This window comes from Amblyomma americanum, chromosome 2 (assembly GCF_052857255.1).
Source record: "Amblyomma americanum isolate KBUSLIRL-KWMA chromosome 2, ASM5285725v1, whole genome shotgun sequence".
Taxonomy (NCBI): Eukaryota; Metazoa; Arthropoda; class Arachnida; order Ixodida; family Ixodidae; genus Amblyomma; species Amblyomma americanum.
Genome location: NC_135498.1, coordinates 199,822,124 through 199,839,167, shown reverse-complemented (window position 1 = coordinate 199,839,167; position 17,044 = coordinate 199,822,124). Strand labels below are relative to the sequence as shown.

Below are 17,044 nucleotides of genomic sequence, written 5' to 3'. Positions count from 1 at the left end.
TTCTGGCCAGTTCAGAGGGACGTCCGCACATCGGGAAAACTGAAGATGGCGTTCTTTAGGGATAGAGCCGCCCGCTACTGGACCGAGTAACCCGAGAATTCGCCACGACGATCCGCCCGATGGCGACCTGACCGGACGACCTCAACGACGCGCTGCGACCGACTGGTTTCCGCCGAAATTAGCGCAGCCGTGGAAAACCACGCGTTGCTGCACTCGTGGATACCAGAACAGCTTTTATGTGCTTTTACGCAATTAGCAGTCGGTTAGCCACGGCCCACAATAGGTTCTAACCCCTTGCCCTGGACTGCAGACCCGCACAACCGGTGGCCATTGTAACGCCGATTGGTGTCCGCACTTCGCGAATCCAGATCCGCGGAGTTACTTTCCCTGATTGCTTTGCTGTGTTACCCGAGTGCTCCGAGCACCTCATAATAGGTTTGAATTTACTTTGGGAGTACGCTACCGTTATAAACCTTCAGGAGCTAATCGTGTCGTTTTCCACCGAAGACCCTTTCGATGACGGTACCGAGCCCCGCAAGGCAAAGTTATGCGTCTGTGACGACCACGTATTGATCCCGTCAAGCGCCAGCACGTTTCTTACCATCGAGTGCGATAACAGCCCCGGCACTCGTGGCATTGCTGGAACCAACATGTCGCTGCTCCTGGGTCGGCAAGTCTGTATAGCTCGTGGAATTATTGAGTTGAACAATAGGTGAACCGCACTTTTGGCGAACAATATTGGTTGTGAACATCAGTGGATGCCTGGCGAAACAGGTTATGCATATTTCGAAGAACTTGGCGAATTCGTGGGACATCCGCTGTTTTTTGAAACCCCGGCATCAGTAGAGGCAGCGACCACTCACCCCCCCCCCCAAAAAAAAAAGTACGTGAACCCGAACCTCCCTTTTATACAGAAACGCTGCATGGACAGCATTATCGAATCCTTCCGCGCCTGTTTTGCATCGACCTCTAGGGTAAAGCAGACTCCGCACACAAAACACCACATTGTAGTTGACGCAAGCCAGCGACCGTTATGCCAGTCGCCTTATCGAATATCTTCAAAGGAACGTGATGCCATTCACCGACAATTTCAAGAAATGCACCAGGAGGACGTGATACAGCCGTCGGCAAGCTCGTGGGTGCCGCCTGTTGTTCTAGTGCAAAAAAAGATAGAACCCTACGGTTCTGTGTTGATTACAGACGTCTAGAAAACGTCCCAAAAAGACCTTTATCCTCTGCTACACTCTAATGGCTCCCTGGACCGGCTGCGCCATTCCACGTTCTTCTCGCCGGTAGATTTTCGCAGTGGTTAATGATAAATCGAGGAGGATGAACGCGACCGGGAAAAGACCGCCTTTATTATACGGGACGGTCTGTACGAATTCCGGGTGCTTCCTTTTGGCCTGTGCTCGGGTCCTGCAACCTTCCCACCGGATGATGGACACCGTGCTTGCCGATCTAAAATGGCAGTCCTGCCTCGTGTACCTGGGTGACGTTGTCACTTCTCCGCCACGTTCGAAGAGCACCTGAGGCGCCTGCGCGCAGTGCTCGCAGCAATTAGTTCGGCCGGTCTTTCCCTCCAGCCCGAAAAGTCTCACTTCGCTTTCTAGGGTTTGAAGTTTCTGGGCCATATCGTGAGCGCTAAGGGAGTTAACCTTGACACCGATTAGACAGCCGCCGTCGCTGCTTTTCCTGTGGCAACCGTGGTAAGCGAAGTGTGCCGCTTTCTGGGTCTCTGCGCTATTATCGGCGTTTTGTGCAGAACTTCGCTGAGATCGCTGAGCCCCTCACCCGCCTAAAGAAAAATGGGAAACCGTTGTTCTGGGACCAGGAGCAACAACAGGCCTTCTAAGACCTCCGCTCTCATTTCCAAAGTACGCCCATCCTTGGCCACTTCGACATGTCAGCCGACGCTGAACTGTACACAGACGCTCGCAACATTGGCCTCCGTGCGGATCTTGTGCGGTGGCAGGATGATCTCGACCGCGTAATCGCATACGCAAGTCGCACCTTGTCACGATCCGAGGCAAACTACTCCACCACTGAAAAAGAACGCGCGGAAATTGTTTGGGCAGTGACTAAATTTCACCCGTATTTATATGGACGCCCTTTTAGAGTCGTCAGTGACCACTATTCACTGTGTTGGGTGGCGAACCGCAAAAATTGCTCGGGACAGCTTGCACGCCTTCAAGAATTCAATGTCATCATCGGTAGGACGCACAGTGATGCCGGCTTTCTCTCTCGTGCTTCTATAGAGGACAACCTAGGTGATCCCGGCGACGATTGTTTTTCTCGGCGCCATCTCCACGTCAATTCTCACTCAACACCAAAGAGACGACAGGTAACTACGGCGTCTCATTGAGTATCTTAAAGGAAGCGCTCTGTTTCTCCCGCGAATGTTCTCGCCCGGACTGTCGTCAATCTCTTTACGCGACGGCGTTCTGTATAAGAAAAACTACTGCCCGACGAAAGGTGTCTGAGCGTCGTACCTGCGGCCCTTCGCGACGATGTCCTGAAGGCGTGCCATGATCACCCATCTCCTGGTCACCTGGGTTTTTCCCGCACTTTGGCACGGATACGGCAAGAGTACTACTGGCCCAGGATTGCTGCAGACCTCCCGCGTTACGTCAGAACTCGCCGCGAGTGCCAACGTCGAAAGACGCTGCCGACTAAGCCAGCCGGACTACTGCAGCCTATTGATCCGCCAAAAGTCCCCATCCACTAAGGCGTGAACTTACTCGGCCCATTTCGGTGTCGTAGCTGGTGAACCGCTACATTGGGGTCACCATCGACTACCTCAGCTGGTACTGTAAAACTAAAGCTTTTCCCTGTGGTACCGCTGACGAAATTGCGAACTTTTTTATTCAGGACATTGTGCTTTGTCATGGTACACCCACCATTGTTCTGTCAGAGGAACGGCGTTCACCTCAGCTCTTACGCAGGAGGTTGTGGGCCTTAGTGGCACAAGTCACAGCAAAACAACCGCTTACTACCCTCCAACGAATGGACTCACCGAACGGCTAAACAAGACGATCACCGACATGATTTTCATGTATGCCGACGCAGACCATCGGAACTGAGACGCCATGCTCCCTTACGTCACATTTGCCTATAACACTGCTCTAGAAGAAACGACACCCTTCACTCCATTTCGTTTTGTGCATGGTCCCGAAGGCACAACCATGCTGGATGCAATGCTGCTTCCGACCAGTACTACCTCGTCTGTTATGGGTGCTGCCCGTTTCGTTACTCACGCCGAGGCCACCCGCCAACTTGCCCGGCAGCCCATCCAGCTCCAGGAAGCCTACGACGCTCGCCGTAATAACCACCGCAACGGAGATGGTAGTTTCCAGGCCGGTGAACAAGTCTGGGTTTGGAGCTAAATCCGCATGCATGGGCGCTCCGAGAAGCTTCTGCGCCGATATTTTGTCCGCTGGGATGTACTCCGCCAAGTGAGTGAGGCGGACTATGATGTTCTCCCCCAAGCACCAGTTCACTAGGCGGCCGACCTCTGATGTCTTCTACGTCGCACGGGTGAAGCCGTAAAACGCCAGCAAGCGCTTCAGGCGCGTCAACACCAGACGCCAGACCCATGTGACGTCCTTCTTCTTCCTGCTTTTCATTGCTGCGGCACCGAGTCACTGCCCTTCAGAAAGGGGGAGTAATGCCACAGTACGAACCCCTCGAGTGGCGCCGTACCGCGGCCGAACTGTTTTACCTGGCACTATGCACGGCTGGGGCTTTCTAGGGGCTACAGGTTTGTCGTCTTCCTCGCTCCAGCTCCCTGCTGTCTTGCACGTCCCAGCACGTCTGAGTAAACCTGTTCTGTGCACGTCAACCGTTTGTTCGTGACAATATCAAAATGAGTGAGCTGCAACTTAATTTTGCGTTATTTCAATCGGTACTTTTCACGTTGAACAGTTTTCTTACACTCTGCTTTATTAAATTTAATTTAAATGTTGCCATAGTTAAACCATTTCATAAAAGTGCCTCGTTAGGGTACTGAAAATTGCATGCCTATTTCAATTCTGCCTGCGACTGCACAGATTATCGAAAACCTCTTATTCTGAGTTACGTACAGTTTTGTTCAGACGAATAATATCCTATCAGAGGCACAGTTCGTTTCCATTGAAGGTAGAGGAATGGTTTTGTTACTAGAAAGTTTTATTGATATCATTCACTCATGTTGTGATAATAATGAGTTCGCATGTGGTCTGTTTGTGGACGCCAGCAAAGCTTTCGATTGTATTAACACCTCTGTTTCGGCTAGTTGGTGCATACGTGAATTAGAGAAAACCTAGCGCCAAAACCATGCAAACTACAAGGACGAACGACGACGAGACACAAGCGCTATACTAACAACTGAATTTTTATTGAAGCCAGGATGCAGCTTATATAGGGTGAAGCTTCAAGGGGAGAGAAGGGTGACGAGGGGGAGAAGGTGAACAACGGCAACATCGCTTCGCAGAAGCGGGCAGACAGCCATCGATTCTGTTCTCCATAACCTACTGCTACAAAGAGGACGTCATGGGATATAGGGGTCCTTTTAATGATTTGCTGAAAGACTGTATTTCTAATTAGGCTGAAGTTGTGGAAATAGGCCGGCATCGAATTTTAGAGCGCTTTTTGTCGGCAGGTGTTCCACAGGGCTCTGTTCTATCGTCTTTGCTTTTCAATTTAATTGTGAATGATTTATGAAGTTCTGCAGCAAAATGTTACATTTTTCAATACACCAATGACACGCTATTGTTGTCAACAAATGCTTCGCTGCCTCTGGCCATAGATGCTCTTAGAACGGATGTGGTGCATGATATAGACTGCTTTTCTTTTAAATTATTATAATTAATGAACAATAAACTAAACTCATCTGTTTTTATAATCGCCATAAAAAGGTTCCCTTTATTGAACCATTGTTTTCACATTTGTCTCATCGTCTTAATTGCTGTTGCATTCATATTAACTTTGGTATAGTGTCAAATACCTCGGTATACTTTTTAACAGAGATATGTCTTGGAATGGTAATTTTATCGTAGCATGTAAAAAGCATCGTGGTTTATCATGTGCACTATACAATGTTTGATATAATTACCTTCCCATACTCGCAAGCTTTTTGCATTTTCTCTTATATGGTATCCCCAGATATGGAGTGAATCTGTTTTATCACTGCTCAAAAACTTGGCGAATGAAATAAATGCAATAATAAGGAACTTTCTTCGATTTGTGTCATAGCAAATTGACGTTCCACCTGACTGCAATTTATTTTTGTTTTTAAACTGCCCCCTTTTGGTGCCCTCTTTAATCATGGAGTTATCCGTGCTCACTTTTGAGAAAGTGAATTATTGGTGCCTTTCTTTCCTATTGGTTCTTTTCGAGATCACTCTCGTTTTACGGCACCTCGCTGCTACAACCGTTATGGCCACTTCACTCGAAAGTATTATGTACAAGATTTTTTAATTTTCTACTTGATTCTAACCTTTCAGTTTCTTCGCTGTCACAAATAAAGCATTTCTTAAAAACTCTTGCGTCAGTAACAAACTATTTCTTTGTTGTTGTTAACTTTTGGTATAAGTTTATTGTTTGCTTGTTTTGTCACGCCTGTTTTTCAATATTTTCGTCATTCACCGAAGGTCGGGTACTGCCCTACAAGACTTTATGGCATGGGCAGCCCTGTCTTAGAAGTGTACACATGTTTTTTTAGAAAATAAATTGTTTATTAGTATTGTTATTATATAAACCTTGTCTTTGTTAAGTATATACCCTGAGCAGCGTAGCAAAAATAAAAATGAAATTGCGACCAGTCCATTCCCGAGCACTTGTTAGTAATTGTTGAAACTGCTTAGAGCATGAGACACAAGGCGCTCTACGTAACCTGCGTGAAGGTTTAATAAATGACAACGTGTTGAGAACATCGCGCATTGTGCTACATACCGTCGTCTCCTTGACAGCTCCATCGTCGAATTCCGGGGTTCCGAAGCCCTTGCTAACGATGACCTTGACGGGCTTAAGTATCGAGGGCTTTCTGAAGAGATCACGATCTCCAACGGCCACATCCGAGTCCTTGAACTTAAGCAGCTCGCCGAAAGTGGCTTTGCTGGGTGAAGAACCTTTGGTGGCCGCCATTGGTGACGCACTGCATATTGCAACATCAGCTTGCTAAAAAAAAAACAACGTCGCTGTTGCGATGTATGCCGTGAACGGAAACTGTGGGGTTCACTGGCGGGGAGTTGAGAACGTAGGCCATAAAAGTATCGGCTATATCGGCCAGGGAGGGGCGCTCTCAAGAATGCGCCTCTTGTGATCATGCCATCCAGGTTCTCGCGTGCCATAAAAGGCATGTCGCTGATGCAGTACATACTCTCATGGTGATATGCAGCGTCTGCGGCAATTTTCGCAAATTTCCTTTTTGCATGCAAACACGTTGTAACTAGTGCCTTTCGGGCGTCAGAATCCTGCTGTGCACATCCTTAGTATTCTTGCACTACGACTCCCCAACCAAAAAGTATGCTACATGTCTTTGCGCTACAAATTTGCTCTACCGAGGAGATGTAGCTTGATGCGCGGGGAATAAAATAGAAATAGTGAATGGAAATAATATCTGGAACTACGCGATCAAAATGAAACTACGCGTTCTATTTCTGACGTTGACGGACGGGCGGAATAAAAGCGAGCCATGAAAAAGGCCGAACAAATTAACAGCAAGTTTAAGCATATCCCTACACTTCGAGATTTCAGTGAGCTTAGAACTATAACTAGTATTGTGAAGCACAGGATATGCTTGGATGGATGCCAATGAGTAAATACTCCCTTATTACAAATCTACTCCACCATGGGGAATTACCCCAAACATTTGGCCAACACTGTTCCCACTTCGACTTACTGATCAATTAACTTTCGCCGTACTATAAGCTTGCCGTCCCGGTTCGCTCATTTGTTAGAGCGACTGCTCCGGTGAAGCCGAGGTGCCGGGTTCAAGCCCCGGATTAGGAACAATTTTTTGTTAACTGCTAAGTTTCTACGAAAGCTCTGCAGCGACAGAAGCCGTATGGCTGCGCTTGGGTGGATGCCAAAGAGTAGTTACTCCCTTATTGTAGGGTACGCAGAGACAAGTTACGTATTTGAGACATTCGATTTAATACTGAAGTCAAATTAAAAAAAATCACCGGAAAGATATAAAAGGGAGAGTATATCTACTGCATCGATCGAAGACGGTGATCCTATTGCAACAGATGACTCTGCGAAAGCGCAGTTCTCCCATTGCCAGTAGAAGATGGTAACAGCATCTCAAGGACGGTAACTTGAACGCCTGCACGTTTAAAAAACAGCTTCACCTGATTACATTTCGACTGCCTGGTTAAAATCTTGTGTACGTTCTGTATCCCTAATCTGAAATACTCTATGGCAAGTACTTGAACCATATCTGCCCTCCTGAGGACTGCAAGAGGATATCCGTTGTAGCTGTCTATAACTCTGGTTCGCGTAACACTCTCTAATTACCCTCCTATGATTCTTGATATCTTCCTGTCGCGAAGTAGGTGAGAATATAATATGATCGCTCATAGTTTAACATCTCACTGTCGTAGTTTTATTCCTTAAGTTGGGTTCAGACGCCTACCGCGTGACGCAAATGTCACTACACTGAGCGACCTTGATGGTGCTGCGTCCACCGGGACGACTCGGCGCAGGACGCTCAATCCGAGGAGTGACGTTTGGGAGAAATGGTAGGCGAATCACGTGGATCCTCGGTTATCCTGTCGGCTCGTCTGAACCCACGTGAACGCTTCCGCAAGGAACGGTCCGGCGTGAGGCAGTAATATAATTCAGCTATAACAGCCCCAATGGTGCGACAAAAAATGAAATCGACTTCATACTATGCGCTGAAACTGGCGTCGTTCAGGATGTAGACGTCTTCGGACAGGTGCGCTGTAGCGATCACAGAATGGTAAGGTCTTGAGTTCGCTTAGACTTGAAGAGGGAACGGAACAAGCCAGTTAAGAGGAAGTCAATTTATGAGTTAGCGGTAAGAGAAAATATAGGAATTCGGGGTATCGCTGCAGAACAGATATTCAGCCTTAACTGAGGAGGGCGATCTAAATGTAGATACAATCAATGATATTCTGACAGCTATCATTACGGAGTGCGCAGTAGAAATAGGTAGTAGGACGCCTCGACAGGATACCGGCAAGCTACCTCAGGAGACGAAACATCTGATTAATAAACGCCAAAGCATGAGGGCGTCTAACCCTACAGACAGAATAAAACTGGTAGAGCTATCGAAGTTAATAAATAAGCGGAATGGGGGGGGGGGGGGTAGCCGACATAAGGAAGTTCAACATAGACTCGAGCATGGTCTAAAGAACGGAAGCAGTGAAGAGGAAACTAGGCATAGGTAAACACCACCTGTATGCGTTAAGAGACAAGGAGGGCCATGCCATTAGCAATAGGGATAAAATAGTTAAAGCAGCAGAACAGCTCTACACAAATTTATACAGTAGCGAATGTAATCAAAGCGTTAATTAGAGACAGTAGCGCACAGCAATGCGTCATTTTGCTAGTAACGAAAGAGAAAATAAAGAAAGCCTTAGGAGCAATGTAAAGGTGAAAAGCAGCTGTTGATGATGAGGTAACAGCAAATCTATTCAAGGACGTAGGGGACATCGTCCTAGAAAAACTACCCACCCTGTATACACAACGACTTATGACCTGGGCCGTAACAGAAGACTGGAACAACGCAAACGTTATCTTATTTCATAAGAGAGGAGACGACAAGGACTTGGAAAATTACAAGCCGATCAGCCTACTGTCCTTTGCCAACAAGGTATTTAGTAAGGTAATCGATAATAGAGTCAGGGCCACCTTAGACTTTAATCAACCAAATTGTCACGCAGGAATCCGTAAAGATTATTACACAATAGATCATGTTCACTGTATCAATAAGGTGATAGAGAAATGCGCCGAATTTACCAACCCCTATATACAGCCTTCATTGATTACAAGAAAGCATTCGACCCAGTGGAAACCTCAGGAGTCATATAGGCATTGCGGAATCAGGGTGTAATCCAATCCAATCCAATCCAATTTATTCCAACATCAATATCAACAGACAACGATGTCGCGGACAATGGACAAAAAGCCTCAAAATAGGGCTTGAAGAGCCTTATCTGAAAATATTGGAACATATCTGTAGCAACTGCCCCCCTACCATAGTACTCCATAAAGTCAGCAATAAAACTCCAATACGGATGTCAGTCAAGGAGATACGATCTCGCCAATGCTATTCAACGCCAGCTTACAGGAGGTATTCCGAGGTCGGAATTGGGAACGGTTGGGCAGAAGAGTTAATGGAGATTGTCTAATTAATGTGCGATTCGCTAACGACATTGCCTCGCTGAGTCACTCAGGAGATGATTGGATTGGAAAACATTTAATTCGTCAGAAAAGGCAGAATGCAGACGATCCGTGCTAGGTGGCTATCAGTCCACGGCTGACAGCGACCTGGGAAGCCCATTCAATGACCCGGGTTTGAACTCCCAAGTCTGAGCTGACCAACACGGCCTCCCACTGCTCGAGAGTAGGAACCTGTATTAGAAATTTCGGGGGCGGCTCCTCTTTACAATTCCACAATATGTGATCATAAGTGGCTAAATCACCACATAATGTACATGCACGATCGTATTCACCGGGGTAGAATTTTGACAACAGGTAAGGCGTCATGAAGGATCGCGTCTGGAGTCGCCTCCAAGTGGTCTCCTGCTCCTTATTAAAGGCTTTGTCTGGAGGAGGGAATATCCTCCTTTCAAGTTTAAAATGATTAGTAATATCGTGAAAAGATGATAGGCCGTCCTTCGAAAAACTTTCAGCAACGACAGCGTCCCCTGCTCGGCTGACGAATCCTCGAGCTGTTATGTGTGCCGCTTCGTTACCAGGGTTCCCCGAGTGAGCCGGGACCCATATCAATTCAATAATTTTGTCGAAATCTTTGGTTTGACCCAATATGCTCATTGCTGCCTTAGAAATTCTGCCCCTCGCATAATTGCGTATGGCAAATTTAGAGTCGCTGAGTATGGTAGTAGTTTCTGTGTTAATGATAGCAAGGGCGATTGCCGCCTCTTCTGCCGTTTCCGAGGATTTCTTTATGGTAATGCCGGAGACTATCAGTCTACCTTGCGTATCCACCGCCGTTAGTGCGAACGCTTGTTTCTGGGGATATTCTGCGGCATCTACATATATTGCATGTTCATCTTGGTTGTATATGTTGTGTAGAGCTTTTGCCCTAGCCCATCTTCTCCCCTCGTGGTGAGCAGGATGTATATTCTTAGCTATTGGCTTAACTCTTATTACCTTAGCGATGCGTTTAGGTATCTGTGTTTTGGTATCTTGGGGTGGCAACTGTATGCCTAGTCCTAAACGATCAAGTATGGTTTTTCCTGCTTTGGTGCGGGAAAGCCGGCCTCTCTGCATTGTTAAGTGTGCCTCTGTAAGCTCGTCTAATGTGTTGTGTACTCCCAAGCCCAGAAACCTTTCGGTGGAGGTACAGTTCGGTAGCCCTAATGCTACCTTGTATGCTGTTCTAATCATAGACTCTACTTTGGCTTTTTCACTACTGTCTAATTTTAAGTATGGGAGTGCGTAGACAAGCCTGCTTATTATAAGTGCTTGTACTATTTTGCAAAGTTCTGTCTCCTTCACTCCCTTCCTTTTGCTTGCAATTCGTCTAATTAGTCTTACCGTCATATTGACGGTTGTCTTGAGTTTTTCTAGTGTTTCCTTGTTCTTCCGGTTCGACTGAAGGAAGAGTCCTAGGATTCTTATAGTTTGAACTTCCTTTACAGGGAGCCCTTCCACCCAAATTTTCAGTGGAGGCGGAGGTTTGTAATTGTTTGCTCGAGGGCCCCTTGGTTTGTATCTGATTAGAAATAATTCGGACTTGGAGGGCGAGCAGGTTAGCCCTGTCTTACCCGCCAGGTCCTGTATTATGTCTACAGCTTGTTGCAGGGTATCCTCTATCTGACCATCACTGCCAGTTGTGGTCCATAAAGTGATATCATCTGCGCAGAATGTGTGTTGCAGCCCCGGGATGGCTGCTAATTTAGAAGGAATTTGAATTCGTGAGAGATTAAAAAGGAAGGGTGACAGGACTGAGCCCTGTGGTGTTCCTTTACCTCCAAGTGAGATAGAGTCTGATTTAATATCTCCCACTGCTATCTCTGCCGTTCTGTTACTGAGAAATGACTCGATGTACTGGAAAGTTCTTTCCCCTGGGTTGATGTCCGAGAGATTCCTTAAGATAGCATCGTGCGTGACATTATCAAACGCCTTCTTCAAATCCAAGCCTAATATGGCTTTAGTTCCTCTGCTGCGTTCCATGTCTATTATGTCTGTCTTGAGTTGCAGCATAACATCTTGGGTAGAAAGATTAGCCCTGAAGCCTAGCATGGAGTTAGGGAGTAAGTTATTGTCCTCAGCGTATTCTTGTAGCCGACTGAGAATTATATGTTCCATTAACTTTCCTAAGCAGGATGTCAAAGAGATTGGGCGTAGATTCTCTATACACAGTTTCTTGCCTGGCTTTGGAATGAATGTAATCTTTGCAAGTTTCCATTCTTGTGGAATGTTTCCGTCTGTCCAGTATTTGTTCATGAGATCAGTGAGTGCTGTCACTGACCCTGCGTCCAAGTTTCTAAGTGCTTTGTTAGTAACACCATCAGGCCCGGCTGCAGACGTGGTGCGTAGTTGCCCCATGGCAAGCCACACTTCCGACTCCGTAATCTCAGCGTCCAAGTCCTCGTTTGGTGTTCCCTGATAGTTTGGCAGCGGTCCATCTGGGGTTGTGTTTAAGTATCGATATCGTAGATCCGTTAAGAACTCCTCTGTGGTGCCTTGATACTGATGCACTAGTCTCATAAGTTGACCTCGTTTAGATGATTTAGCCTCTGTGGGGTCAAGAAGGTGCCTTAGCAGATGCCAAGTTTTCCTGCACTCGAGCTTGCCATTCATGCGGTCGCAAATTTGCTCCCTTTGTTTGTGTTGAAGCTCTAGAGTATATTTTTCAATTAGTCTCTGCAACTGTGCAATTCTCTTTTTAAGATTTTTGTTGTGTTTGTTCCTCTTCCAGCGGTTTTGCAAGCTGAAATGTGCTTCCCACATATGCAATAACTTAGAGTCAGTGACTTGTCCTTCTTCCATGCCGATTTCGGCTGTGGTAGCCTTAATGTCCATTTTTAGTGATTCCACTCAGTCCCCGAGATGTTCAATTACTGGGTCTGTGCTTTCATCTTTTTGTCTTTGTTCTCTTATTACCCTGAACTTGCCCCAGTCCGTAATTTTTACTTTGTTGAAGACTGATTTGTGCTTTGCTGTCTCAAAGGTGGTAGATATAATGTAATGGTCACTGCCTAGCGTGTGTCCTGTGTTAGTCCATGTTCGGTTTTGTATGTTCTTTGCCAGAGTTAGGTCTGGCGACGTAACTTTACATATACTGTTTCCTAGTCTCGTGATTTCTTGGGGGTTGTTCAGGAGAGTTAGGCCTAGATTTTGGACCACTTGCCATACCCTGTTGCCTTTAGGACCGGCTCTAGTGTATCCCCATTCCGGGTGTGGTGCGTTAAAGTCCCCTACGATTAATAGCTGGGCTTTAGTCGCTAGTTACGGAGTCTTGATAAGTAATTCCGGTATACCGGTACCCTTATCTGTGGGTGGGCTATATACATTAAGCAGAAACAAATTTGTATCTCCTCGTTTCTTGGGTAAAATCTCAAGGAGGACGTAGTCTTCCTTTGAACTTTCTATGGAGTGCTGTAGAGCAGTAATATTGCGTTGCAATAATACGGCGGTGGACACGCCCGTAATTGAGCCGGCATCGTATCCTGGCGGAAGAAACGCCTTATAGCCCGGTAATTTGACCGCGCCACTAGCTTCTTGTAGTGCAATAATGTCTGGTTTACGTTGTTGTGCTTGAATGTGAAACTGCAGATTCCCCCGTTTGCGCCGGAAGCCTCTGCAATTCCACTGCCATACCTCAATTTGTTGCGACGGGGCCATATTGGTGATCCACTCTTTGCTGTAATGATGTTAAGCTGTTCTCCAATGCGGTCAGCTTCGCCATCACTTGTTGGAACATAGACATTATTTGAGTTTGGAACGGTCTGAATTCCACTGCTAAGGCATCTACCTTAGCCTCTAAGTTTCCTACTCTAACCTCTAGGCTGTCTACCCTGTTCTGAATGCTATCCACTCTTGTAGTGATTGCATTAGGGCTAGCTCTTAATGGACCGGGCGTAGCCGGCTGCGGTACATTGCCTGCAGCGGCTTCGGCAGCTCGTTTGGTTTGGGTATTCTCCGCGGGGGGAAGGGGTCTTTTAACTGAGGTGCGTTTGTCTGTTTCCATAGCCGCGCATGCGGGAATGGATGCTTTAAGAGGGGCTTGCACCGGTGTTTGCTGTGACTGTGCTTTTTGCTCTCTCGAGGCCATGACAAGTCGACGAAGCTCCGCCATTTCTTTCTTTAGTCTGGCGTTTTCCTCGTCACGCACCTTAAGCTCTTTGTGGAATTGTTCTATAAGTTCCTTCTCCCGAGCGCTCCTCTGTTGGGAGGCCGGATTTGGCCAGCTCACCTTTTTGTTGGTCCGGCTGCTGCTTCTGCCTCGGGCGAAATGTCATCCCCCTCGACGGTGTAGTTCATAGTTGAGGTCGTGTGAGCGGCCGTCTGGATCGAACAAGCGAGCGCAGGGCCCAGTGTCCTGAGGGCACGGCAGCGTGTAGAGAAGTCCGTGAGGCACACAGAAAAGGGCGTTGACTTGCCAGAACTGCTGTTCGCGGGTACGGGGCAATGCTCCGAAGATTTCCCAAAAACGGCAGCTCAGATAATGCAGTATTTCCGCCAAAAGTTGGCTGTGAAGCGAGAACCCATGTAGAAACGTCCACACAGCTCGGTGTCTTCGTTGCGTCTCACTCAGGAGATGAAATGCAAAGCATGATCACCAAACAACCCCAATATTTATACAGGCAGAGCAGAACGGTGGGTCTAAAATTAACATGCAGACAACCAAAGTAATGCTCAACATCCTAGAAATGGAACAGCAGTTCACAATTGGAAGCGAAGTGTTAGAAGTGGTAAAAGAATACGTCTACTTAGGGCAGGTAGTGACAGCTGATCCGGATCATGAGAGGGAAATAACTAGACGGATAAGAATGGGGTGGAGCGCATAAGTCAGGCTCTCTCAGATCATGAATAAAATTTAACCAATATCCCTCAAAGGGAAAGTGTACAACAGCTGTATATTACCGGTACACACCTACAGGGCAGAAACGTGGAGACTAACGAAAAGGTTCAGCTTCAGTTAAGGACAACGCAGCGAGTTATGAAAAAAAATTATTGGTGTAAAGTAAAGTGACGGGAAGCAGGCAGAGTGGGTGAGGGAACAAATGAGGGTTAATGACATCCTAGTCGAAATCAAGAGAAATAAATGGGCTTGGGCCGTGCATGTGATGCGAAGGCAAAATTGCCGCTGGTCCTTAAGGGTAACGGAGTGGATTCCGAGAAAAGGCAAGCTAGCAGGGGGCGGCAGAAGGTTAGGTGTGCGGATAAGATCAAAACGTTCGCAGGCATAGGGTGGGTGCAGCTGGCAAAAGAGAGGGTAATTGGAGAGATATCGGAGAGGCCTTTGCTATGCAGTGGGTGTAGTCAGACTGACGATGATGATAACTTATCAGAAGCACTCAACAATAAAGCTTTCGTATACTGTATTTTCTTAAATTTTTAGGAAAACACTATATGTCATCCCTCACGAGTTATTATTAGCGAAAAGGATTTTGTTTGGTTTGGTTTATAGGTTTTCACGTGAGGGCGACAAAAAGAAGGACGAACGCGGGCGCTGCTCTCATGTGGTTTGTGGGAGTTTGAGCCACGGCAATATATCCCACAGGCCTCTGGGCGCTACCTTTTAACAAATATTTTAAACTAGCATGCATAAATCTAAATTTATCAGACAAGGCGCGAAACAAATTTCATCCCTGTATTGCACAGTACAAATGATGTGTCACACAATCTTGATCCGCTTGTCTTATAGAAAGATCCCTTTAAGGTTCCACGAGCGGTTTTTTGTTTACTTCTGCCAAGGACTTGCACACTACAGAAACGCTGTTAAGAACCGGAACAAGGAATTCAATGGTCAACAAGATTGCTGCCCTTGTTAGTGGCAAGATTTTTTTAGCGCTCCCGTGTCGCTCCCGTCTGGCAAATCCGCGATTTGTTACACGACAGCTGTATCTCGTACAAGACGTTTATGTTATACTCAAAAGTGGTAAGAGAACACATCTACGTAAGACAGGTAGTTACCGCAGATGCGGACTACGAGAATCGAATAACTGGAAAATAAGAATGGGGCGGAGTTCATTTGGCAGGCACTATCAAATCATGACTGGTAGTTTATCATATCCCACAAGAGAAAAGTATAAAACAGCTGTGTCCTACTGATACTCACCCATGGGGAATATACGTGGAGGCTAACGAAAAGGGTTCAACACAAGGACTGCGCAGCGAGCTATGGGAAGGAATATGGTAGGTGTAAGGTTAAAAAATCAGAAGCGGGCAGAGTGGGTAAGGGAACAACTCGGGTTAACAACACTCTAGACGAAACCAAGGGGAAGAAAGGGGTTTGGGCAGGGCATGTAATGAGAAGGCAAGATAACCGATGACCCTTAAGGGAAACAGAATCGATTCCATAAGAACGTAAGCCTAGCAGAGGATTCATGGTGAAATATAGCGCAAGAGAAACGCCTCGCACATATAGGAAAAGACGCAGAGAACAGCGTTTGTGTTCTTTATGCGTGGTTTCTCATCATGAACGTTATCCAACTCGCCCAACTTTCGGCTAGCGGGGGGTGGCACAAATTTATATGGGCGATAAAAGAGGAGAGATTGACATAGGTTGAGGATGTAAAAATGCCACTCTATGCGTGTTTCTTCGATCATGCTTTTCTGTCCCTTGCTCAATCTACGTGGTGCCTAGCTGTTGTTTGGAATAATCTAGTTATTATGAATGCCCAGCCTCTTTGTCGCTGTTTTGCATCCTCTTCTTCCGTCGCGTCTTTTAACAACAGTAGAAAGCTAACACTGTCGCCTCTTAGAGCTGGTAACTAATTCAGTTTAGCTCAGCCACCTACCAGCCACTTTAGTCACCACAGTTTGTAAGACCGACATTCGAGGTGGCGACTAACATTGCAGAGCCAAAGGTTTCACGCAACTAGTGCTTTGCTAGACCACACCCCTTGCATGGTGTGCAAGCTGCACGAATAGGGCACTCTTTCAACTTTTGGGCTTCAAGTCCCTTCCCCCCCCCCCTCCCATAGCTTCTCTGTATTGGAAGACAGTCTTACCGCCAATGAACTTAATTGGTGGCTAGAATCCGATATAGTGGCTAGCGCACAAACAATATGCACATAGAAGGTAAGTAGACGGTAAGGTAAGCAACGTAAGTAAAAGGTAAGTAACGTGTGTCCTGACTACTTGCCTCCTGTGTGCGTCTTCTTTGTGCGCTAGACACTATTTGGGGTACTCTTACCGCGGTGCTTCATGCTTCTTGGTGGCTTCTGTTTGAGCAGCTGATGCTGACCCGGTGTTGGCAGTTGAAATGATGCCTTTGACCGCTTTCGGCCTCTTGAGAATTTGTGAGGTGGGGGTCCCGGTGCCGTCGTACCTTGAGAACGATGGGCTTGAGGACCGAGGAGGAGCTGCGTAGATGGCAGCAGTGATTCTAGGGGTTGCAGGCGTGCTCTGCGCAGCAGCCGCTGTACAATTGTTTCTTCACCCGTGTTTCGCGTAGTAAATCTTTTCTTCTTCCTGGCTGGCAAGCTAATGAAAAAAGTATCTGAAGAGGAAGGCGGAGAGGAGGAGGCGAGTAGTGGCAGCGCGCGTACGGAGCCATTGCAAAGCTGGCTTCATGGTAAAGGAAAGAAGTTCACTAATGCTTCGAACCTCCTAGGATACGAGGTCTGTTAGAAAAGTACCCGGCGTTATTTTTTTGCGAACACCTGAAGAATATGAAACA

General features: G+C 46.8%; 1 protein-coding gene across 1 annotated transcript in view; it reads right to left on the bottom strand.

Annotated features, from left to right (window-relative positions):
- Positions 1–5,860: 5,860 nt before the first annotated feature.
- Positions 5,861–17,044, bottom strand: part of LOC144120327 (uncharacterized) — a 257,061-nt gene continuing 245,877 nt past the window's right edge. The window contains exons 11-13 of the mRNA XM_077652704.1: positions 16,559–16,727; positions 5,929–6,130; positions 5,861–5,869 (exon numbers count right to left, since the gene is read on the bottom strand). Coding sequence (XP_077508830.1) covers positions 5,861–5,869; positions 5,929–6,130; positions 16,559–16,727 — 380 coding nt within the window. The remainder of the gene's footprint in view (positions 5,870–5,928; positions 6,131–16,558; positions 16,728–17,044) is intronic.